Source organism: Tamandua tetradactyla, chromosome 2 (assembly GCF_023851605.1).
Source record: "Tamandua tetradactyla isolate mTamTet1 chromosome 2, mTamTet1.pri, whole genome shotgun sequence".
NCBI classification, from domain to species: Eukaryota; Metazoa; Chordata; class Mammalia; order Pilosa; family Myrmecophagidae; genus Tamandua; species Tamandua tetradactyla.
The window spans coordinates 50,517,521-50,542,209 of record NC_135328.1 but is presented as its reverse complement, the minus strand read 5'-3'; the positions used below and the strand labels follow the sequence as shown (position 1 = coordinate 50,542,209).

The 24,689-nt window shown below is 41.2% G+C and overlaps 1 protein-coding gene and 1 pseudogene across 4 annotated transcripts in view; both read right to left on the bottom strand.

Annotated features, from left to right (window-relative positions):
- Positions 1–5,471: 5,471 nt before the first annotated feature.
- Positions 5,472–11,465, bottom strand: LOC143656198 (integrator complex subunit 4 pseudogene; annotated as a pseudogene).
- Positions 11,466–18,821: 7,356 nt separating this feature from the next.
- Positions 18,822–24,689, bottom strand: part of STXBP1 (syntaxin binding protein 1) — a 130,966-nt gene continuing 125,098 nt past the window's right edge. For all 4 annotated transcript variants that reach the window (XM_077145614.1, XM_077145597.1, XM_077145609.1 and 1 more), the window contains one exon: positions 18,822–20,851. Coding sequence is in view for 3 of the 4 variants with exons in the window: in XM_077145597.1 (XP_077001712.1) it covers positions 20,769–20,851 (83 nt within the window). In the remaining variant the exon portion in view is untranslated. The remainder of the gene's footprint in view (positions 20,852–24,689) is intronic.

The following is a 24,689-nucleotide window of genomic DNA, read 5'->3' as shown; positions in this document are numbered from 1 at the left end:
GAAAAAGCTTAAGAGCCCATGCAGCCAGAGACCTTTGGAGATGAAGAAGGAAAATGCCCCCAGGGGAGCTTCATGAAACAAGAAGCCAGGAGTGAAAGCCACTGGACTTCGCCATGTGCCCATCCAGCTGAGAGAGAAACCCTGAATTTCTTCGGCCTTCTTGAAACAAGATATCTTTCCCAGATGCCTTAACTTAGGTATTTTTATAGGCTTGCTTTAATTTTTGACATTGTCATGGCCTTAGAACTGTAAACTAGAAACTTAATAAATCCCCCCTTTTAAAAGCCATACTGTTTCTCGTATATCACATTCCAGCAGCACACAAACTAGAACACTACACGGACTTAAGAAAAAACAGAAGACTTCAACAGACCAATAACAAGTAAAGAAATCGACTCAGTCATCGAAAACCTCCCAACTAAGAAAAGCCCAGATGGCTTCACTGGTGAATTATACCAAACATTCCAACAAGAATTAACACCAATCCTGCTCAAACTGTTCCAAAAATTGAAGGGAGGGAACACTTCCCAACTCATTCTATGAGGCCAACATCACCCTAGTACAAAGTTAGATAGAGATACAAGCAGAAAAGAAAGTTACAGACCAATATCCTTCATGAATATAAAGGCAAAAGTCTTCAACAAAGTACTAGCAAACAAAATCCAACAGTACATTAAAAGAATTACACACCATGACCAAGTGGGATTTATCTCAGGTATGCAAGGATGGTTCACCATAAGAAAATCAATTATCTTGATAAAAACACATGGAAAACTAGGAATAGTAGGAAACTTCCTCAGTATGATAAAGGGCATATATGAAAACCCCACAGCTAACATTGTACTCAACTGTGAAAAACTGAAAGCTTTCCCTCTAAGATCAATAACAACACAGGGTGCCCACACTCACCCCTGTTATTCAACATTTTACTGGAAGTTCTAACCAAAGAAATTAGACAAGAAGAATAAACAAAATTGGAAGGGAAAAATCCAAATTGGAAGGGAAAAAGTAAAACTTTTGCTATTTGCAGATAACATGATCTGAGATAGAGAAAATCCCGAAAAATTCACAACAAAGTTACTAAAGCTAAACAAATACAGCAAAATGGTGGGGTATAAAATCAACATGCCAAAATCAGTATTGTTTTTATAGATTGGCAATGAACTATCTGATGAGGAAATTTAAAAATTCCACTTACAATAGTTAGTAAAATAATCAAATGTAAAGGAATAAATTTAACCAAGGATGTAAAGGGTTTACACACGGAAAATACAAAACATTGCTAAAAGAAATCAAAGAAGATAAAAAAAAATGGAAGGACATTCCTTGTTTATGGGCTTGAAAATGAAATATTGTTAAGATATCAATTCTACCCAAAGTAATTTACAGATTCAATGCAATTCCAAGAAAAATTCCACAGCCTTCTTTACAGAAATAGAAAAGCCAATCACCAAATTTACATGGAAGGCTAAGGAGCCCAATATAGCCAAAACCATTGTGAAAAAGAAACAAGTTAGAGGACTAATTCCTTATTTCAAAACTTATTTCAAAGCTGCAGTGATCAAAACAGCATAGTACTTGCACAAGGAGAGATGGGATACATATTTTCAGTTTGTGAATGCTGTTGGAATGCAATATACCAGGAATGGATAGGAGTTTATAAAGGGAATTTATTAAGTTAGAAGTGATCATTCTAAGGGCATGAAATGTCCAAATTAAGGCACCAAGGGATGCAGAGGCCGTTCAGTGGTAGAATTCTCGCCTGCCATTTGGGAGACCTGGGTTCAATTCCCAGCCCATGCACTCACAATAAAAAATAAAAACAAACAACCAAATTAAGGCACCAACATGAGGATACCTTCACTCAAGAAAGACCGATCAAGTCCGGGGTTTCTCTGTCACATGGAAAGGCACAGAGTGATGTCTGCTGTCCTCTCTGGACCTCTGGTTTCAAGTGGCTCTTAGCATCTCCATGTGTCTGTGTCCTAGCCTTCTTCAAAATGTTCTCTTTTTACAGGATTCCAGTAAGCTAATTAAGTCCCACCTTAAAAGGGAGTGGCCACATCTATATGGAAGTAATCTAATCAAAGGGTCCCCCAACAATTAGGTAGTTCATATTTCCATGGAAGCAACCTAATCAGAAGATCCCACCCACATAAGTCTGCCCACACAAGATTGGATTAAGGTTTAAAGAACATGGATTTTCTGGGGTACATAAAAGTTTCAAACTAGAACATTCCACCCTCCTGACCCCAAAAAGACATGTTCTTTCTATATACAAAATACAATCTTATACACACATTCATATATACACAATATCACAAAAGCCTTAAACAATTTAAGTGACAATAAAAATACAATATAAAGTAAAAAACAGTACGAAGTCTCATCAGAATCAGTTACAACCATAGTCTGTCCTAAGGTACCATACACTATACAACATATAGTCCACCCAAAGATACAATCAGTGACTCAGAATATTGTCATGTAATTGTGTATTCATCACCATGGTCCCTTTTAGGACATTTGCATTGCTCCAGAAAAAGAAATAAAAAGAAAAACCCTGTACATCTCATACCCCTTACCTCTCCCTCTCATTGACCACTAGTATTGCAATCTATCCAATTTTTTTTATCCCTCACTACCCCCATTATTTATTTACTTTTTTTTTTTACTCATCTGTCCATACCCTGGATAAAAGGAGCATCAGACACAAGGTTTTCACAATCACATAGTCACACTGTAAATACAGTTGTACAATTGTCTTCAAGAATCCAGGCTACTGGAACAGAGTTAGATCTCTGAAGCTATGAAAGTCAGCAGTACTCCATACAGGAACTGTTTAAAAGGTTGAAAAAAGGGATCAGATTTTGACTTGAGATATGAAGGAAACTGATTTGATTAGGACTAAGGAAGATTAGAATACAGGGTAAAGCATGATACTGTCCATATTTTGAGCTTCAATTTCTCTGTGAGACCAAAGGGAGAGATGTTTACTTGGTGCAAAATTTATATTTTGGGTAGTGTGCATTACCTAATTTAACTTGTATGGTCAGTTTAGTTGAACACCATGGGTTCATGGAATCTTGAATAGGTGTAAGATTTTGCTGGTTTGTCCAGATTAGTGTGATGCCTCAATATATTCCAGAATAATCTGGGCAGTGACTAAAGAAGTTTTTGCAAAATCCCCTTGAGAGACTGGGGAGAAAAGAGGAAATATTCAAATTCCCTATTTGGAAAATTTCTGATATTCTCACAAGCAGTGTTGACAGTCAGATCAATGGGCCAAGCCCTTGATCTTGGGGTTCGTCCCTGTGAAACTTATTCCTGAGAAGGATAAGCTAAGCCTACTGTCATAGTTAGGTTCATGTGTCAACTTGGCCAGGTGGTGGTACCTGTTTGTCTGGTTGGGCAAGTGCTGGCCTGTATTTTGCTATGAAGACATTTTATAGAATTAAATCATGATCATGTCGGCTACATCCACAGCTGATTCCATTTGTAATCAGCCAAGGGGGTGTCTTCTTTAATGAGTGATGCTTAATCTAATCACTGGAAGCCTTTTAAGGAGGATTCAGAAGAGACAGGCTCTCTTTCTGCTTTGGCTGGCAAGCCTCTCCTGTGGAGTTCGTCCAGACCCTCCATCAAAATCATCAGCTTCACAGCCTGCCCTACAGATTTTGGACTCTACGTTCCCATAGTTATGTGACACACTTTTATAAATTTTATATTTATGAATATTCCCTGTGAATTCTGTTTCTCTAGAGAACCCTAACTAATATATGGACTTAAAATTATGCCTAAGAATCACCCCCTGAGAACCTCTTTTGTTGCTCAAATGTGGCCTCTCTCTCTCTAAGCCAACTTGGCGGGTGAAATCACTGCTCTCCCCCCTTCGTTAGACATGACACCCAGGGGTGTAAATCTCCCTGAAAATGCGGGACAGGTCTCCTGAGATGAGCTGGGACCTGGCATCATGGGATTGAGAAAGCCTTCTTGACCAAAAGGGGGAAGAGAGAAATGAGACAAAATAAAGTTTCAGTGGCTGAAAGATTTCAAACAGTGCTGAGAGGTTATCCTAGAGGTTATTCTTATGCATTATATAGCTATCTCTTTATAGTTTATGGTATATTGGAGTGGCTGTAAGGAAGTACCTGAAACTGTTGAGCTGTGTTCCAGTAGCCTTGACTCTTGGAAACAACTGTATAAAGATATAATGTTTACAATGTTGACTGTGTGACTGTGAAAACCTTGTATCTGATGCTTCTTTTATCCAGGATATGGACAGGTGAGTAAAAAAAAAAAACGGATAAAAAATAAATAAATAATAGGGGAGATAAAGAGTAAAATAAACTGTGTAGATGGAAATACTAGTGGTCAATGAGAGGGATGGGTAATGGGTATGGGATGTATGAGTTTTTTCTTATTTTTAAATTTCTTTTTCTAGAGTGATGCAAATGTTCTAAAAATGATCATGGTGATGAATATACAACTATGTGATAATATTGTGAGCCACTGATTGTCCACCAGGTGTGGACTGTATGTGTGTGAAAATTTGTCAATAAAAATATTAAAAAAAAGAACAATGCTGCCATAAACACCAGCGTGCAAATGTCCTTTCATGTCCCCATTCTCAGTTCCTCCAGGTATATACCTAGCAACAGGGTTGCAGGATCATATGGGAACCCCACCTCTACTCTCCTGTGGAACCCCCACCCTGCCCTCCAGAGGGGCTGCACCTCTCAGCTTCCCTACCAACAGTGAGTATGTACATTTCTTTCTCCACATTTTCTCGGGCACTTGTTTCTCTCTGTTCATTTTTAAACAGTTTTATCTGCATATCACATAATCCAACCTAAATTAAAAAATCAATGGTTCCTGGTATAATCACATAGTCATGCCTTCGCCACACAATCTATAAGACATTTCCTTTCCTTCTGCAAAGAATCCCATACCCCTCCCAAATATCCCCTCCTTGTTGACATTTAGTTTTGATATAATGCCTTGGTTACATTCAGTGGTAGCATATTACAGTTACTGTTGACTATAGACCCTAGTTTGCATTGATTGTATTTTTTCCTGCATACCATCCATTTTCAACACTTTGCAATGCTGACATTCATTTGTTCTCCCTTATACAAAAGCATTCTTATATTTACACATTTAATCACCATCTTGTCCACTCAGGCATTCTTAAGTTATACCATCTCAGACTTTATCCTCTATCTTTCCTTCTGATGTCAAAGTGCCCCAAGCCCTTCTCACTCAACCATACTCAAATTCAGCTTCATTCAGTGTACTTACATTGTTGTACTACCATCAGATAGTATTGTGCTATCCATTTCTGAATTTTTAGTCATTCCTGTTGCACATTCTGTATCCCTTCAGTACCAAATGCCCAATCTCTACCCTCTTTCTATCTCCTGATAACCTGTGTTCTTTCTTGTTTTTTTTTCAGACTTGATGCTTTTTATTTAATGCAAAATAATGTACCCTGTTAAGGGTCACAGGCTCCTGGTTCACTCTGATAAACCATATAAAGGGCCTTAGCAGCCATGACTGTAAAGACTGCTTGTGATTCAGCGCTTTACAGGTTTAGGCATTATATAAACTTTGACAGGTTTGCTGAATGGGTGGTGCCCACAGTGCCGGTTTCCATCTGGGATGGCTTCTTGCCATCCTCAATCCAGGGGGATTTTGGAATGTGTGCATTGGAGTTGTAGGCCAGCAGCAGTTTCACTTCCACCTGGCATGGGTCTGTCCAGGCAGTATGGGAGAGGTACACCTGAGTGATGGATGAGCCAGTGTCGCCTTGGGCCAGGATTCCGGAAATCTGGCATGGGGCAGATTATCTGAGCCTGGCCATCTGGATACAAGACCAGGACCTTCACAGTGTTCTGAGGATTCTGCACATGTTCCAAGGTTGTGTCACCATCCAGAGCCACCACCAACCCAGATGTAAACCGCAAAGTGTTGTCTGACTCACTGCTGGCTCGATAATAGTGGCTGGGGCTTTGGGGACCTGTTCTGGTAGGGGGAGGTACAGGCAGGTACTCTGCTCCAGCATGGTCTATAGAATTTTAACCACTTCTGCACGTCAAGGAGCTTGTCCACAAATCTGTCCTGCAGGTGGAGCAAGTCAATGATGAAACACCTCTGAAAAAAATCTACTTCCTGTAAAAATGTTTCACACATACCAAATAGAGGGTTGAGTCCTCGAGTGTTCTGTGCTGTTACCTCAAGTAGTTGCAAGGCTTTGGCCTGCAGCCTCAAGTGATGTACAATCGCCATCTGTTTATGCGCCACACCACTTCACAAGAACTCCATTTTGTAGGTCTCTTCCATAATCTGTTTCGCTGCTGCTGAGGCCAAATTACTCTGTTTCAAATATGAAGGGGCAGCTACATGCCACAGCTTTTCCTACCAGGCCTTGATGAGAAGTTGACACCAAAGATGGGTAGCAGAGAAATCCACTACTCCTGCCAATTCAGACTGAAGTTCTCCAGGTCTTGGCAGATTCCTGGTGGTGAACTCCAGCAGCGCCTGGATTCCCTGAGGGTCCAGGTGCTGAAGACTGTACACTCTTCTAAGACTCTGCTGCAGAAACTGTGGGGAAGGAGCCTCCTGAGGCATGACGTTGGGGGAAGCAGTCGATGACACTAGTTTTCTTCCTGGTAACCTCAAGGGAAGAACAAGGTAAGAAAGACTATCCGGGAGGTAGGCATAGTATCTGAAGGTGGGATCTGAGAACAATGCTGGCATTTTTGGACAGATTCTAGCAGCCCTGAAAATAAGAACCGAAACTGCAATATAGACAGGATCATCCATGTCTGGTTTACCTGTGCCACAAAATGGGTGGGTGCTCAGGTTCTCTGGTGCCAGGGGACGCACCCCGGTTGGATGCCAACCTCCTAGAAACTTCAAGCACTTCCTTATGGAGTCCCCATCAGTAGGGACATGGGCTACAGTTTTCAGCAGCTCATCAATCCAAGATGAATCCCTTCTTCAGTTGAAACATTGGTACAGCATGGGAGTTCTTGAAGAGCCTCTCTAATGTCCTCTAACACAGCCAACATCGTATCCAGCTGACCTCCTCAGAGGGTGATACTGTTAGAGATTTTTCTCATGCTATGTGTGCCAGTTTGAAACTGTTGTGTGTCCCAGAAAAGCCACATTCTTTAATCCTCATTCAATATTGCTGGATGAGATCTTTTTTTATTATTTCCATGGAGATGTGACCCACCCAATTGTGGGTGGTAACTTTTGATTAGATGATTCCCATGGAGACATGTCTCTACCCATTCAAGGTGGGGTTGCTTATTGGAGCCCTTTAAGAGGAAACATTCTGGAAAAAGCTTTAAAACAGAGGCCACACGGCCAGAGACCTTTGGAAATAGGGAAGGAAAATGCCCCCAGGGGAGTCTTGTGAAATGAGGAGTGAAAACAAGCAGACATTGCTCTGTGCCTTCCCAGCTGAGAGAGAAACCTCAAACTTCATTGGCCCTTTCTTTGGAATTCAGATATCTTTTTTTGGATGCCTTAGTTTGGACATTTTCAGGGCCTTAGAACTGTAAATTTGCAACTTAATACATTCCCTTTTAAAAAGCGGTTCTGTTTCTGGTATAGTGCATTCCAGCACCTTAACAAACTAAAACAGTATGTATGGACTGTAGAGACACTTCATCAGTTTCATCATTAAACATGTCATCCAGGAAATCAAGGCATTTCTCAGCAAAAGAGGGTGAAGACTGGACCAGCATGCAGAGAGCCTCCCCAGAAGCAATGCGGGCCTCATACATCTCGTCTTCTGACCCATGAACAGAGGCTCCACAAGCTCCTGACTCAACCAAGTTTACAGCCCCTGTATCTACTTCTTTGGGAGCATCAGCTCCCAACTTCCTGCTGCTGGCAAATTGCCCTGACCTTTAAAGGCCTTTGGCACACTCATATGCAGTACATTTCCTCCCCAGATCGGAAATCAGCTTCTTGTCAAGCCCAAGAAATGAGATGACTTGCTCCATAAAGCCTAAGACCTTTGTACCTTGAGCTTGAACCACCCAGGAGCCATCACTGACCATGTGAGAAATTTTTCCAAATTAATCATCAACTAAGTGAAATTCTTCATTAGACAAAGAGATTGTAGCAATGCTTTCAGGATAGAGCCGACAATCCAGGCAAGCTGGGCTGCAGCACTGTGAACTTGTTCGCAGTCATCAGAGAGCAATTTACAGGCCTGAGTATAAGCTGTTTGGTGTAATTCCACGGAGCTACAGCAGGGTTTGTAAAGCTGCTGTTCTGACACCTGGTCCCGGTCACTGACGTAATCCCCTATAATCTGTACATCTCTAGTAACTAGTCCTTCTGCATCCTTTGTGACATTTTTCTCCAAAAACCCAAGATTGCCAATAATAAGTGTAAGCGCTTTCTCTTTGACATTTGACAATCTGATCAGTAAGTGTCTTGGAGTATGTCTATTTGGATCTAATCTGTTTGGGGGTACCCTGTACTTCTTGGATCTATAATTTTATGTCTTTCATAGGGATGGGAAATTTTCAGTGATTATTTCCTCCATTAGTCTTTCTCCTCCTTTTTTCTTCTCTTCTCCTTCTGGGATACCCACAATATGTATATTCATGCATTTCATATTGTCATTCAATTACCCTGAGATGCTGCTCATATTTTTTTCATTCTTTTCCTTAAATTTTCTTTTGTGTGTTGGATTTCAGATGTTTAGTCCTCTAGTTCACTCATCCTTTTTTCTGCCTCTTCAAATCTATTGTTGTAGATTTCCATTATTTTTTCATCTCTTCTATTGTGCCTTTCATTCCCATAATTCTGTGATCTGTTTTTTCAAACTCTCAAGTTTTTCTTTTTGTTTGCCTAGTGTTCTCTTTATATCCTCCCTTAATGCATTGATTTGATTTTTTTTGATGATGAGATTTTCCATGTTAGAACATCCTGAATTAGTTGTTTCAACTCCTGTATCTCATTTGACGTGTTGGTTTGTTCCTTTGACTGGGCCATATCTTTAATTTTCCTAGTATGACTCCTTACTTTTGCTGGCACCTAAGCATTCGATTTCCTTAATTAGTTTATTCTAGAGGTTGTTTTCACTCTTTTGCCTAGGATTTTCTTGCTGGATTGCTTTGTTCTTTCTGTTCTTTGACCTCTAGCATAGGTTCTGTTTAACTGATCAGAATTTTTCAGTTCTTGTTTTTCTGTTTCTTGTCCTGCCTAAATGGAGCCTTTTTTTTTTCTTGAGGAGGGTCTCCTCAAATATTAGAGATCCCAGTCAGATTTTCCAAGACCAGACAGACCCACATCTCAGGAGGAAAGAATAGCCAGCATCAGTTTTCCCTGAAGGTGAAACCCAGCAGGTTGTTAGACTTTCCCATGAAGCCTCTAGACTCTGTGCTTTTCCTGTCCTGCCCAGCAGCATGGGGCAGTTATCTGCTCAAGGTTTCCCACAGCATAAAGAGATGTGGTGCCTTTAATTTCAGCATGCTCTCTCTGCTGGGGGCATGGCTGAGACAGAGGTGAGGTTGTAGGATGGCTTTAACTGCTTCAGTTTTCCTGTTCCTGGGGCCTGAATTCTTTGAAGGAGGGATTCCACTTGAGCTGGGCCCCACCTTTCTCTTGGGGAAAATAAGCCCTTTAGGGAATTAATTCCTTTCACCTGACTAGTTACTTTGTCTCTCAGACAAGCTTAATTCCACCCTTACCTGGGGGGCAGGGCTGGAGACTGAGAGTGCTTCCAGTTCTGTATAATGGGCTGTTAAGGAGTAGAAAACAAACAAACAAAAAGCCTTTTCAGAGCTGGAACCCTGCTTTTCTTGGGTTTGCCAATCAAGAGCTTAAGTTAGTAGGTGCTATGTATCTCCAAGCTCTATGTGCCCCCTTTTCTTGGGGTCCAGCCCTTCTCCAGTATTTTGGGCTGTCCGACTCAAAAAGCCTGTGTGTTTTTGTTTTGTTTTGGTTTTTGTCAGCCCTGACCCCTCTCTGCCAGGGTAAAATCTCCTAGTACCTTTAGTGCTTATTCCAAGTTTATCTGTGCTGGGGGCCTATTTTCAGTAGTGAGAATTTGTTCAGTAATTCCACAATTGGAGCTTGGTTGAGCTAAGCCCTTGCTGCTAGTAAAGTCTGTTTCCTTTCGCCTTGGGGAACCAGGCTGTGGTGCCCATGGGGGAGGGGCACCAGCTTCTGTGGTTTGAGGGACTTACAGTTCTGTGTGCGTCTCAGTTTGTCCACCCGGTCCAGACGTGTGTGTCGTGTCTGGTCACTGATGTTTCCCCAGCAGTTATTCTGTATTGTTCTCGACTGTTTACTCTCTAATATTGTTCTGATGAATTTTGCATCTTTATTCATAAGAAATACTTTTCTGTAGTCTTCTTTTCTTGTGATGTTTTGGTCTGGTTTTGTTATCTGAGTTATACTGGCCTCATACAATGAGTTGGATAGTGTTCCACCTGTTCTATTTCTTGGAAGAGTTCTTGAAGAATTGGTATTAAATCTTGTTTAAGTGTTTTAGAATACACTAGTGAATTTATCTGGGATTTTCTTTGGTGGAAATTTTTAAATTACTAATTCAATTTTTTTACTTGTTAAAGATCTATCCAGGGGTAGTGCAACAGTGGCTCAGTGGTAGAATTCTTGCCTGCCATGCTGGAGACCGACTATTCCCAGTGCCTGCCCATGCAAAAAAACACAAAAACAAAAAAACACAGTAAAGGCCTATTCAGATTTTCTATTTCTTCTTGAGTCAGTTTCAGTAGTTTTTGTCTTTCTAGCAATATGTTCATTGTATCTAACTTCTAAATTTTTTTTTGCTTTTTTGCATATATGTTATATTTCACAATAAAAAATGTTTCAAAAAACAGACAAATACATAAAACAAAAAAAAAAGGCAAAAAAGAAATAGAACTGTAACTGAGAGCTAGGATTTAGGGGATGATGATGATGACAACTGAATCATTCCTTTTTACTTTCTCATAAATTATAATAAACAGAGGAAAATATCTGAAACCTCTGAGCTGTAATCTAACTGCTCTGATCTCTGATAACAATTGTACAACTCTACAGCCCTTATCTTGTGACTGTAAAAACCCTGTGACTGACCTTCACTTATAGCCATTTATCCTTTTGTCAACCTTAGAGTCTTATGATCACCAAAGGCAGCCCCTAGTGCTTATTAATGAAGGACCTTAAGTTGACCCAGAACTAACCCATCCCAATTCCAATCCATCTCTAACCTCATCATCTCAAATCACTGTGCTCATTCTCCTAAAACCTGCCCATCTTTTGGTACTATAAAACCGTCAGAATTACTGTAGTTTGGTAGATGTTTTTTTAGGCTGATAGGCTGTCTGATCTCTGGCTTTGCGCCTAGCAGTAAACTCTTTCTTTGAAAACAAAAACAATGCCAATATTTACCGTGCTCGTGAGTCTGCAGTCTTCTGGGATGGCTCCATGATATCCGGGGCCTCAGCTAGAATCATCATCCAAAGGCATCTTCCCTCACACGACTGGCCGATAACGTGCCCAGGGTTTCTGTCCTCTTCCTGTATATGGTGGACTGATCCAAAGGCAAGTGATCTGTGAGAGAGAGCCGGGCAGAAGCCACCCAGTCCTGCAAGGCTGGGCCCTGGAAGTCATGCAGCAGCTTTTTTTTTTTCTTTTTTTAATATTTTTATTGAGAAATCTTCACACACATACAGTCCATACATGGTGTATAATCAATGGCTCACAATATCATCACATAGTTGAGTATTCATCACCATGATCATTTTTTTAATTTATTATTTCACAGTTCTAGAGGCTAGAAATTTGAAAGCAATGGGTTGACAGGGTCATTTGCCCATTGAAGTTTCTCTCCGAGCTTCTGGTTACAGGCAATCTGTGGCATACCTTAGCTTGCCTACACATCACCCCAATCTCTGCCTTTCTCTTCCTGTGGAATTCTTCTGTCTGTGTCTGTGTCTCTTCTCTTATAAGGATACCAGCCATATAGGATTAGGGCCCACCCTAACTTATATGATTTTTTTTTTCAAAGATAGAGTTTATTATTAGGTGCATAGAAGATGAGCAGAAGGTCTGTCAGCCCCAAATCTGTCTTCTGGAACTGCAGCAATTCTGATAGTTTTATTAGAGAAAAAGGTGGGCAGGCTTTAGAATAAATGAGCACAGTGGCTCCAGATGATGTAATTAGAGGTGATTTAATTATTGAGCATGTGCGGATTAATTACATGCTTAGTCACAGGTAAGAAAATGGCGGGATATTATGATGAGGTACAGAAGACTTGTAGGGTAAAGTCACTGTGCATGTCATACGGGCCCATTTTAGTTAGATCAGTCTCGGTTATCAAGATAACTTTGGACTTGGGGTGTTAGTTCTGGGCTGACCCAAGACCCTTCATTAATAAATATTAGGGGCAGTCTTTAGTGATTACAAGACTCTAAAGTTGAAAAACTGGATAACTGGGTACAAATGAAGGTTAGTCACAAGGTTTTTACAATCACAGGGACACAAGATAAAGAATGTACAATCATTATTAGAGATCAAGGCAGCTGGATTACAATTCAGAGATTTCAGGTATTTCCCCCTGTCTACTCGAGTATACCAGAAAGCAAAAGGGAATATAGATAATCAAAGTCATCCCTTAAATCCTGATTTCTTGGTTACAATACTAAAGGGGTGGTAGGAGGCTGAGACTAGCTCATTCAGAACACAACCCCTGCACAGTCAGAGCATGGCAATTTGTTTTCTAGATTGCATATGACCTCATCTTAACTCAATTACATTTGCAAAGATACTATCTCCCAATAAAGTCACATTCACAGGTACCAGGTGTCAGGACTTCAATATATCTTTTTTTAATTGTATAATATAAAAAAATTCAAAGCAAAAAAAAGAAAAAAGCAATAGTTCCAAAGCATTCTTCAACAAGTAGTTAGAGGACAGATCTCAAGAGTGTCATGGGCTACCATACCATCATCTCAGATTTTTCCTTCTATCTTCTCCAGAATATAGGAGGCTAGAAGGAGGAAATATTTTTTTTATCATCAAAATCGATTTTTTTTCTTTTTTGTGAAAAAATAACATATATACAAAAAAGCAATAAATCTCAAGCACAGCACAACAATTAGTTGCAGAACAGATTTCAGAGTTTGGTATGGGTTACAATTCCACACTTTTAGGTTTTTTACTTCTAGCTGCTCTAAGAAACTGGAGAATAAAACAAATATCAATTTAATGATTCAGCAATAATATTCATTTGTTAAACCCTACCTTCTCTGTATAACTCCACCATCACCTTTGATCTCTCTATCCCACTCTTTAGGGGTATTTGGACTATGGCCATTCTATCAACACACCGTTTCGTGGGACAGGATTCAACACATAACACCATCCCTGACTTCTCCCCAGGGCCCCTCCTTTCTGTGCTTTCTTTGTCACAGCTTATTTCACACCGTTATGTCCCAGCACCCTAACATTGTATTCCTGGTGGACAGTAGGCAACCAATAAAAACTTGCCTTTTGAAATACCTCTTTAACATACTTTATTTAACAACAGCTGGTCAGTGTTTTTCTCCTTTAACAGGTAAGGAAACAAGGTTCGGAGATGATAAGTGATCAGGCACAGGTCTCACACCCATACATGGCAGGACTGAAACCTTGGTTACTCTGTGCCTGGCGTTCTCTTAAGTGGGTTATATTAAGTGGTAGATTTAATCATCATAACAGCCACAGAAGACAGGAACAATTATCCCCAATTTAATGAAACTGAGGGTCATCTGAGTTTAAATCCTGAAGCTGAGTTTGAGTTTGAGCTTGAGCTTCCTTGCTAGCCAGTGACCAGATCTCTGGGTAGGTTGGTGGGCCTTTGTTTTTAAACAACTTTATGGAAATATAACTAACATAACAATTTATCCATTTAAAGTATGCAACTCAACCTTTGTTAATATATTCACAGGTTTGTGCAATCAGCTCCAAAATGTTATTTTAGAATATTTTCATTCCCCTCCCCTAAAAGGACCTCCATACCCATTAGCAGTCACTCCTTTTTTCTGCTTACCCACCAGCCACCATGACTCGAGGGCATCTCACTTTCCTCAGCGGCTGACAATATTCCCTCACCTCCCTTGCAGGGAAGCTGTGATATGAAGGGAGCTCACACCATGTCTGGCTTGCACAATTTAATTCAACATGTCTTCTGGCTGGGGGCAAAGCTGTGGAGCTCAAAATCTGGCTAGAACAATTATACCCAGTGACAATAAAGGACAATCTGAGTCTGACAGAGGGATCCTGAGAAAAGAGGTAGGGCATTTAGAAAGAATAGGGGCTTTAAATAAGAAACCAATTTGGCTTAACCTCATTTTTGGAGGTTTTCATTATTTGTTACTTCTTGGCTTTTTGGTCATTGTAGAACATGTGGGAGAAGGAAGAAAAAGGAAGGGAAGCACTCCAAGGTTACATCAACCAGAGAAAATGGAATGTGTGGTTGCAGTTTAGCTTTTTAAAGGTTATGGTTTACAGTGTATTTCTTACTGCTAATCTCTGCAAAAAAAAAAGTATCAACTTTCCATTTTTATATTCATTTGCATATACTATGTGTACCTTTGCTTTTTAATTTTCTAAAAATAATTGACAGTAGTGAATTGTCCTCCCTCAGATTACCTTCAAAAAAGTAAAGTTATTAAAATAAAACTTTCCAAGTACCTTGCAGACATCCAAGACAAAAACGAAATTAGAGTTGAATTAGGACCCTCCCTCCCACGGTTACTCCACACACCCAGCAGAACACACAGAGGAGTGTAAGGGATCTACTGAGCTAAGCATTTATGTACCTTCTTTTTTCCAGTAAATGCCAACCTAATAAAATAAGGCATTTTAGAAAATGGCAAACACACATTTTGCTTTCTTACAAATAGTATTGTTTGACATTGGACCTGTGTTCATTGTCTTTAATCGAATCTGGGTCTCCCACATGGAAGGGGCAAGCATTCTACCACTGAACCACTGGTGCACCCTAAATGTTCATTGTCTTTTGATTCTATCGATGGTGTCTTTTGCTGAACAGAATTTTATATTTTTATGTGGTCAAATCTGTCCTTTGTATCAAGCTATGGAAAGTGTTTCCTACCACAAGATTAAAACATATACTTTTATAATTTCAACTAATATTTTTAGTTTTTTTAAATATTGAAATCTTCAATCCATTAAAAAAATTTTGAATGGTGGCAGGTAAAGCATCTTTATTTCTAAATTGAGAGCCTGCAGTGTTGGTGTAATTTCTGATCAAGCCATCCTTATCCCGTTGGCTTTAAATGTCTTCCTAGTCACCAGTGAGACAAGTCTGTCCATGGACTTGCTCTCCTTTACTACTGATATCTGTCCAGTCCCGTGTCCAAATACACTGTTTTAATTGTCATAGGTGCAGTACATGTTTTCATGTATGATAGAACTGCAATGATGGCTAGATGGAGAGCTCAATAAAGAGTGCTTGATGATGAAGCCAGACAAAGACCTAGGTTTTGAGTCTGCCTTAAGGCCAGCCTAAGGAGTCTGGACTTTATCTTTTGGAATACGAGAAGCCACGAGAGCCATGGTCCTCAGTCCTGGCTGCTGCACCTCTGCATTGCCTGAGAAACTTTAAAAAATAGAAGTGCTGAACATCCAAGGACAGCAAAGCATGGAATTGGGTGTATGTATATATGTGTGGACTTTTTTTAAACTCCCAGTTGATTGTGAGGAGCAGCCAGAGTTGAAAATCATTGCATTAAAGGACTCAAAGCAGGGAAGAGAGTTGGCTGGATTTGCTTATCAGGGAGGTCACGAGCATCTGTGAGAAGAGACTCAGAGTGTGTGTACAGCAGGCAGGAACTCTTCCAAGGGGACTTCTGGCTTTGATGATCCAGGAAAGCTGTAATGAGGCTTGACCTAAGGCATTGGCACACAATTGGCACATAATAAATGCTCATTGTCTCTACTCCCTTTAGCTCCCCTTATGCTGTTCAGTGTTTCTTGGCCCAGGACGAAAGTGTATATGCACAGAGCTGTTACCTTCCGAGGAGGCCAGATTTATAGTTAGTTGGAAACATCAGACACTGACAGATCCAGATTGGAGGTGCATGCTTTGGGAGTTGACACCTTGTTGGCAGAGGATAGAGGCTGAGAGGAAAAGGACCATGGGTTACCTGCTTAGTGATACCAGAGATGATGAGTGCTCTGGTGTATGAAGATTTGGGTCAGCAGCCTACCCACATTCACACTTTGCCTGTGCCCAGGTCCCTGAGTAATGAGGTGAAGCAAAGCCTACCCAGACTTTTTTTTTCAGCAAAATAATTTTATTTCTAACACATGGCACACATATACATCCAGTATGTTTTATCTTGCATATCTATTCACAAATGACTTCCAAATGCAATATCTGCTTTGATATTTTTAAAGCATTACATATATTACATGATATTAATTATGCATGTAAAAAAATTATCTTGGTTGAGTGTGGTAGTTAGATTCAGTTGTCAACTTGGCCAGGTGAACGTGCCTAGTTCTGTTGCTGTGGACATGAGCCAATGGTACGTGAACCTCATCTGTTGCTGATCACATCTGCAGTTGGCTAGGAGGCGTGCCTGCTACAATGAATGACGTTTGACTTAATTGGCTGGTGCTTAAATGAGAGAGCTCAACACAGCACAGCCCAAGTAACTCAGCATAGGGTCAACAAACAGGTCTCTCATCTCTTGTTATGGCTTTATATATACATCCTTTGATATCTATCATTCTCATGCATTATTTTACACACTTATATGTATCCATAAGCAATGTAGAGTGCTTTTTAAGAGATTTTACTTCTACAACTTGCTCTTTCACTAAATATTATTCGTGTTGTTACATGTAACTATAGGCCATACATTTTTAACAGCCTCAGAGTATTCCATCCAGAGAATGCTCTTTATCTATTCTCTAGTTGATGAACATTTATTTTTTTTTTTTTTGGGGGGGGGTGCATGGTCCAGGAATTGAACCCTGATCTCCCGCATGAAACCAAGTATTCTACCACCGAACCAAAGTGCATGCTTAACATTTGTTTTTATATTTTCAATTTAGGAGCATGTTTATTCACCATCCATCCCCATCGACTTGGTTGGTTATCTTCATCCTCACCATCACCATCAAACCCTGACAGTGCTTAATGTACTTATGAAGAGTGAGGTTCCATATCATTCCTCTACAGAAATCACTCATGGGAGGAACGAAGTCCCTCACCCAAGGTCATGTGAACAGAGGCTGAGTGTCGATTCATCCAGGCCTGTCTGATGCCAAGATCTGTGCTTCTAGACACTCTTGTTATCCTGCCTCCTCAGGAATGAATGCTTGGTGTAATACTGAGGTGGGTGTTACAGGCCCCTCAACAGGGTCTGGCTAGGACACAGCCTGGACCTGAACCACTGGAGAGGTAGAGTGACCCAGCTGCAGCTCACAGACATGCCTTGGTTTTAGGATTGCTGAGTTACTGGTTCAATGCTGAATGCTTTGATTTGTTTCATAAGCCTCTGTCCTCTAAGGATATTTGACATCATTGGAGGCTTCCAAGGAATGATCCACAGACTACATCTGTGCTGTGTAATACAGGTTGAAAACTGGGACTTCTGCCAGAAGCATAAAGGCCCAGGTTCATTTTTTATTGGGGGATGGTTGGGAGTCGGGTGGGAAGTTGCCAAAGAGCCTGGGTCAAAGGATGACAGAAACAACTAGGGAGATATTAGAAAGCCACTACCATGGACCTTAAAGGATACTGATGATTCTGGGAAAAAGGTGGAATAGTATTTACTTAGCTTTATTTGATGTAGGTCTAGTTTAGAACAATTTAGAATTTAAAAATTCTGTTCTTGGATCCATTCTAAAGATTTCTGATTGCTGGTGAAGCCACTATTGATATAAGACAACCAGTGTCTGATGCTCCCCAGCTGGAGTGATCTTAGTGTATTATTACATCTCTCTGAGCCTCAGCTTCATTATCTGTAAAATGGGGAAGGGATCCACCTCTTCTATAAGACATGCAAGGGGACTAAAATGGAGTGGGAGCTCAATAAATGGTCATCAACATCCTCACCTCCATACAAGGCAAGATTCACAAACTAGAGCAGGGCGTGGTAGTGCAAATTCCATCAACTGGCCTTGACTTGTTGGATGTTTAATGCTACAAAGGAGATCAGGATTTGAATGAGAGAGTGACTGAGGATGAACAAGTAGAAACACATTACCACAAAAACTCTCAACTCCCCTGTCCAGCATTCTAGTTGGTTTCCAGGGTGACCCTCACCTTAAGTAGCTACTCTCTAAGCTGGGCCAATGTCATTGCAGTCTCCCCAGGTCACGAACAGAAGCCCAGAACTTCAAGTCCAGAAGGACATGCATCAAATTCTAATCTGGAAAGAGGCTCGTTACACATGGGCTGGCCATGTGGCAGTAGGAACAGAGGAGAGCAGTAAGCATGCTAAAGTAATCTGATTGTATGTCTTAAATACAGTCACCACAGGTCCGAGTAGGAAGTCTCTGCAAAGAAACAGGCCTGTACTCTGAGATGGAGAACCTTCTAGAAAGGGAAAAGCAGGGTGATGGAAGAACTATCTCATCTATAGGTAATGCCCTGTTGCTAGAGGCCCAAGACAAGCTTCCTGGATTGTCCCCAGATGTGCAGCTGCAGATACTAATGCAAGTAATGGTGACCTGGATTCAGAAGAAGACTACAAGCCACAGTTGGGGGATAGCTGGTCTTCTCTACAGTGGACCACAGAGGACCTTATCCTTCCACTTTCCCAAAGAAAACCAGTCCTGGACACTGTGAATGGGTGCCGATTTATTAATTTATTAGACTTAAATGCTTTAGTACAGAACGGTACAGAGATGATACATGTTTTTGCTTCAATATTTTCAAACATTGATAGTCTGATAATTTCAAGGTAAACAAGTTTCAAGACAGACTAGTCTCTTTAAAATATCCTTTTGATACATTATTTCTCTATAAATAACAGAGTAAGGAAAATCAACATGTTCAACAAACAAGGTCCTGAAGCATGATCATTGTTTGGTCAAACGAAGGACAAAACAAGCAATAACAATTAAGGAACAAAACCAATGCAAGTATCTACAGTTCTGTCTTAAGGAAATAAGATATATTAAGGGGGAAGAGGGAGACAGAGGGAAGAGACCTGAAAACTAATCTGAGTGCACAGGGGAGATTTCAAAGCTTTGAGAAGAGAACACCACAACGCATCTACCAGGGAGGGGGAGAGGAACATACTCTGAAAGGAAAGTGGGAGAGCGGCATTAAACTAGCATACACCACCTTTGCAGCAACATCACGAGACATAGTAACATACACACGGTCTGCAGGAGCTAAAGGGCAGCAAAGGGACTGGATAAGGGATATTTTTGTGACTTCCACTGTCATATTTCACGACAACAGCAGCAGAACAAATAGTGTGCTCACTATCGGAAGATGGAGACCTGCTGAGTCTCAAGGATGACAAGACATCCTTCCTGCATTTGCATTTAAAATTTTTGCTTTAGAGCTAAGATTTATACAGCTAAGTGTTTATACAGAGAATAAAATTATATTTTCCTCTTATAAGCACAATAACATAAAACCCCATACTAAACAAAATAAAGTATTATGAAGTATCTTAAACTGAGGATAATCTGACAAAAGTTGTTTGTTGAGTAGGTATCAGGTTTATACAAATTATTTTTCAGGTGGTTTGAAGTACTGAGAACCAAGAAGTCTCCTCTACAAGAAAGGGGACTTTGATGTTGTGCTCTAGCCCATTCCTGACCCTTGAGACACATCCAGCTGGCCCTGCTAAGGAGAAGCTGTTAGTGGCCATGCCTGGGGAAAGGAGTCTGGTCAATAGGGTCAGGCTTAACTGCTTCTCCAAAAGACATGAAAGTCCCAGGCTGGAAGCTCATTTGTCACTTGTCTGGGCACTATGACTCAGACTGGGGAATAACTTCCCTCAAGATCAAGCACTGTGAGAACAGGCCAGCAAGAGAGGAGTGACCAGCAATGAAAGGAAAAGATGGCAGCCAGCACCCAGTCTGATTTCAAGGGGACGCACCTACCCTCCACCCAGAGCCATGCTCCCGAGAGCAGGAGCCACTGGGGAAAGCAGAGACGTCTATTTCACCTCACACCTCACAAGATATCACCTGATCTTCACTTCCATGTTATGTGGATGAAAATGGGCACTGGGGGATATGAGCTGGAGTGAAGATAACATTAATCCTCAGCTTGAAATACTCCCAAAACACAGACACCTCAATGATTCCCAACAAGAACAGAAACAACTTAAAATAAGTTTTAAAAAATACTCCCAATATTTTCCATATTCAAGCAATTCCACATGTTGCATTGGGTTATGTACAAGGTGACAGAGCCATAAATAAAGGGGAGAAGGGGACGCCCAGGAGGAGAACATGTCAGTCCATTCATTCTACACAGTTCAAAAAAATTTCCAGCAGTGCATCAGTTGCACATAAATTTCTCCTTTAAAGATACATATATAAGATACTCTTTTTTAAAAAAAAACACAATGCATTCTTTTCTTTTGTTTCAAACAAGAAGAGGGCATCATTAAACACGAGAATGCAGCGACAACACTGCTGGCTAGGGCGTGCAGAGCTGAGAAAGGAGGCAATAGAGGGAGGGAGCTGGGGGCACCAGTGTGAAGAGGGTTCATGGTTTGGAGGGGTGGCTTATTTTATTTTTTTAACTGCTTATTTCTTCATCTGTTTTATTCAGTTTCTTCAGCGTGTCCAGCAATTTCTGAGGGGTGAGAATGTGCGTGGATCCTGGGGGAGGCAGAAAAGAAGGTGAACTTCTGAGTTCTAATTCCAAACACCTTTTCCTTCCATGTTCTTCTCCATTCCCAGATCTGCATCCACCCCTCCCCCACCCTGGTCTTGGTCTAGTGGAAGCTTGGAGGGGATTGGGGTTTGGGGCCATGTCAAAATGGTCCTGGAAGACATTTAGGGATTGTGGACTAAACAAAACACTTCCTCTGGCTCAGGCAGGGTCCAAGGCTGTACCCAAAGAATAAGCCCACCTCTCCATCAGGGATCAGTGTCCTCTGCCAGGTGATAGGGGCAGCTGCATTTCTAATTCCCTCTTGAATCTTAAGGGGAAGCCAGGGAGAGAAAGTCCAAACAATAAGGTAAGGAGAACAACTGGGAATGGGGCAGGGTTGGCAGGGGGCAGCTATGTGGGACAAGAAGGGTGACTGGTAGAAAGGGAGTTGATGGGCAATCCCCTGGGGGTGGGGGGAATCCACTGACCTCCAGAAACCAGCTGACAGGGGAAGCGGGACCTCAGGTGTAAAAGGGCCAGTACCTGAGGCCTTACCTTGCAGAGACCGCACATTGTAAGAAATTAGAAATGCTTGCAAAATTTTAGCTAATGGAATTAGATATTCTACTGCAACAAATAAAAAAAAATAAATGAAGGCCTTTTTCATAAGGAGAGAGAGATGTCTAATAAGTGCAGTAAAAAAATGATGCATGGACCGTGTGGTTCAAACATGGACTTAATCAAACAGAACAGAAGTGACTGGAGTGGTGTGTGAGCATGAGGACTGCACGCATGCAGCAGTGGGCTTCAAAGAAAGAGATCCTGGTGGGAGAGAAGAACTAAACAAAAGAGCTCCGTACTTGAAAATGTGCCTCCCTGGAGATGTGGACAAGGGAGTGGGCCTTCATGGGAGTAGGGGAGTGGGAACTATGGGATGCCAGATTTCCATCCCAAAGGCAGGTAAAAGAACACTTTGGCTGGCTTACTGGGCTTGATTCCAAATACCAGGGTCCTAATGCCTTCGACCACTACTTGCTCAGCTGACCTGTGACTGATAGAACGGAGGGCCCTGAACTAGACTTTTATGTTAACCTTCCTGGTTAGTCCTGATAAGGCAGAAAACTTGTAAAGCCCTCTCTAGTGCGAGGAGCTTCTTCCAACATCCCCATTCTCTGCAGTTCAAGCCCCAGTCACTTGTCACTGTTCTAAGTGAGGAACCAGTCCTTGGCTGCTTTTCAAAGTGCCAAGCAGGATGCGCTCAACACGCAGCCCACACGGGCCCCTGCACTCTACGGCTGACTTAGCATCCTGCAGTCCTGAGGGGCCTTGAGCAAATGTGACGCACGTTCCAGGAGCATGGCCTTTCCCTTGCCGCACATTCATTTTATGACCTACCGGTCTTCCTACTAGACCTAAAGGAGGGCAAAGGCTGCTTCTACAAATAAGAAAGCAGAGGACATGAATGTTACGAAACTTGCCCCAAATTCTGAACAGCGACTCACTGGCAGAATGAGGAGGGCCTTCCAAATCTCAGGAAGGTGCTGTGCGCATCTACACACTGAAGGCCAGCCTCTGGGTAATCCCGCAGAAAGGGATTACATGGGAGCTTCCTAGTGAAAGCCAACAATAGTGAGTGCGCGTTCCAGACAGAACAGTTCCTGACTGCTCTTCTTCCTCAGACATCCAATTGAGTTTTGAGAAAGAGAAAGACAGGCTTGACATAGAGGAAAATCCAAAGGGGTTGCTCTGGTCAGATGGCTACTCCCAAGTGCTTCCCACACGTGCCTACACCCAAGCTCAGGATCGGTGAGAGGCCAAAAAGATGTAATTGGACCCACACTCCAGATTTGTCTGGTAGTATTGAGCACTGAGCACTTGGTGTTTGCAGACTTAAATAAAAGAAGAAAAATTCTAGAACCAAAAGTATTGGGAGTAATTAGTGAGGACTGCAAGACTCTTAGCAACAAGCAAGTTCCTGCCTGGGTCTTAATTTACTTGTACTTTTTTGTGTGTATATAACATATATACAAAAAACCCAATAATTTTCCACGTACATTTTAACAAGTAGTTACAGAACAGATTTTAAAACTTGGTACTGGTTACAGTTCCACAATTTTTCATTTTTTCTTCTAGCTACTCCAAAACACTGGAGACTTTACTTGGGTTTTTTAAAAGGACCAGACTAGCTAGTGTTAATCCAAATCACCTGAGAGCTGATTCATGCCACCTAATAACCTGTCTTGTTTTATTATCATTGGTTGAGGTTTTCATCATCAACATTTGAAAACTGAGGTGGATGAATCTGTAATCAATACTTGGCAAATGTTCTCACGTTGAACCCATGGGTAGCTGACCACACCAGCCCTCCCAAACAGAGGAGCGTGTGGGTTCTGCTGCTGAGGGTCCCTTTTATTCTGCAGAACTGGAAGATTATGAAATGTGAACAGTGATCACTGAAAACAAAGTCAAGGTCTTTCTAAATGAATGATTCCATGTTTTCAGAGTTGTGGACCAGGAGTAGCAAACTCTGGTAGGACAAAACCCTTCTTTCTACACCCTTAGAATATTAAAATCAAGAACAACTAGTCGTCCTTGAATTAGGGTGAAACAGACCTATGGAATCTGAATATCTAAGGAGGTGCCAGGGAATGTGTATATTTAAAAGCAATCCCAGTGAGATTGATAATCAGCCAGGTTTGGAAGACAGTGATCTGGCCCACCCCTGTCATCTGACAGATGGGAAAAGTGAAGTCCAGAGCAGCGGCGTGCTTGCTAGCAGTGGGTTGGCGGCAAAGCCAGGCTAAGAAGCCAAGCCTCTGGTCTCTCAATTCTGAGAACCCTGTGGCCTCCTGGCTTTGGGAGGAGACAAGCAAGAGAATGCTTAAAAAACAGCTGGGCAACATCTTGGCTCTGAATTCAGACTCATATTTAAGTAAATGGAACTTACCTGATCCCAATCTAGATTAAGAAAAATGTTCAATATAAAAAACCAAAAACTTTCTCCCAAGAGGTAAGTGCAATATTATAGGTCTAACTTAGCCTTTTATTTCTCTTTCATTTATTTTTGATAACCTCTTGGATAGTTTCCTAATGATTAATACTTTTAACATAAACTGCCCAGCACATCGAGGTGATAATCCAATCAAAGATTCGATTTCTTAGACAATTTGGAGAGATGATTATTAGTAAGTCTTAAACTGAGGTTTGGTATCAATGGACTTTAGCTATTATTGTCAACTCCCTTTAACATGGACCTCAGGTGAGTGGCCTTAGTTCTAGAAAAGAGGCGACAGGGAGAACAGAATGTACTGTCACCCATGCACAGCACCTGCTAGGGACACACTCATCCACTGCTGATATTTATTAGGAGAAGAAAAATTAGGCTACCTAACTTTCTGCATGATCCTCTTCTTTGGTTACATGGATAATCAAAATAAAAGGCAGCTAGTCAGACTTTAATCTGTTTTCTGATCTCACTGGTATTAGGGCTCTGTGCCTTGCTTTTTCTTAAATGAACTTTCTCAAATCCAATACTGCCCACCCACCCCCAAAATGTTTAGAAACTAAAAATATACAACTGGGGCCTTTTACTCTCTCTTTGCTCTGATGGCAGATGAGACACTCTCTGCGGATAGGGTATAAAACAAAAGAAAATAATCTGCCAAGGAAAGTCTTTTTCAGAAACAGGGAACTCCAGAATTAATCTAACAGGAGTCCTTGGAGTCTGAGTTTGTGATTCCTTAAGATCCTGCAAGTGATGTGCCATTGCAGCAGTCTCTATTCCACAACTGTCTTTCTAGAAGTCTTAAAATACATCTTACAGCAAATGCTGACCACCTACCT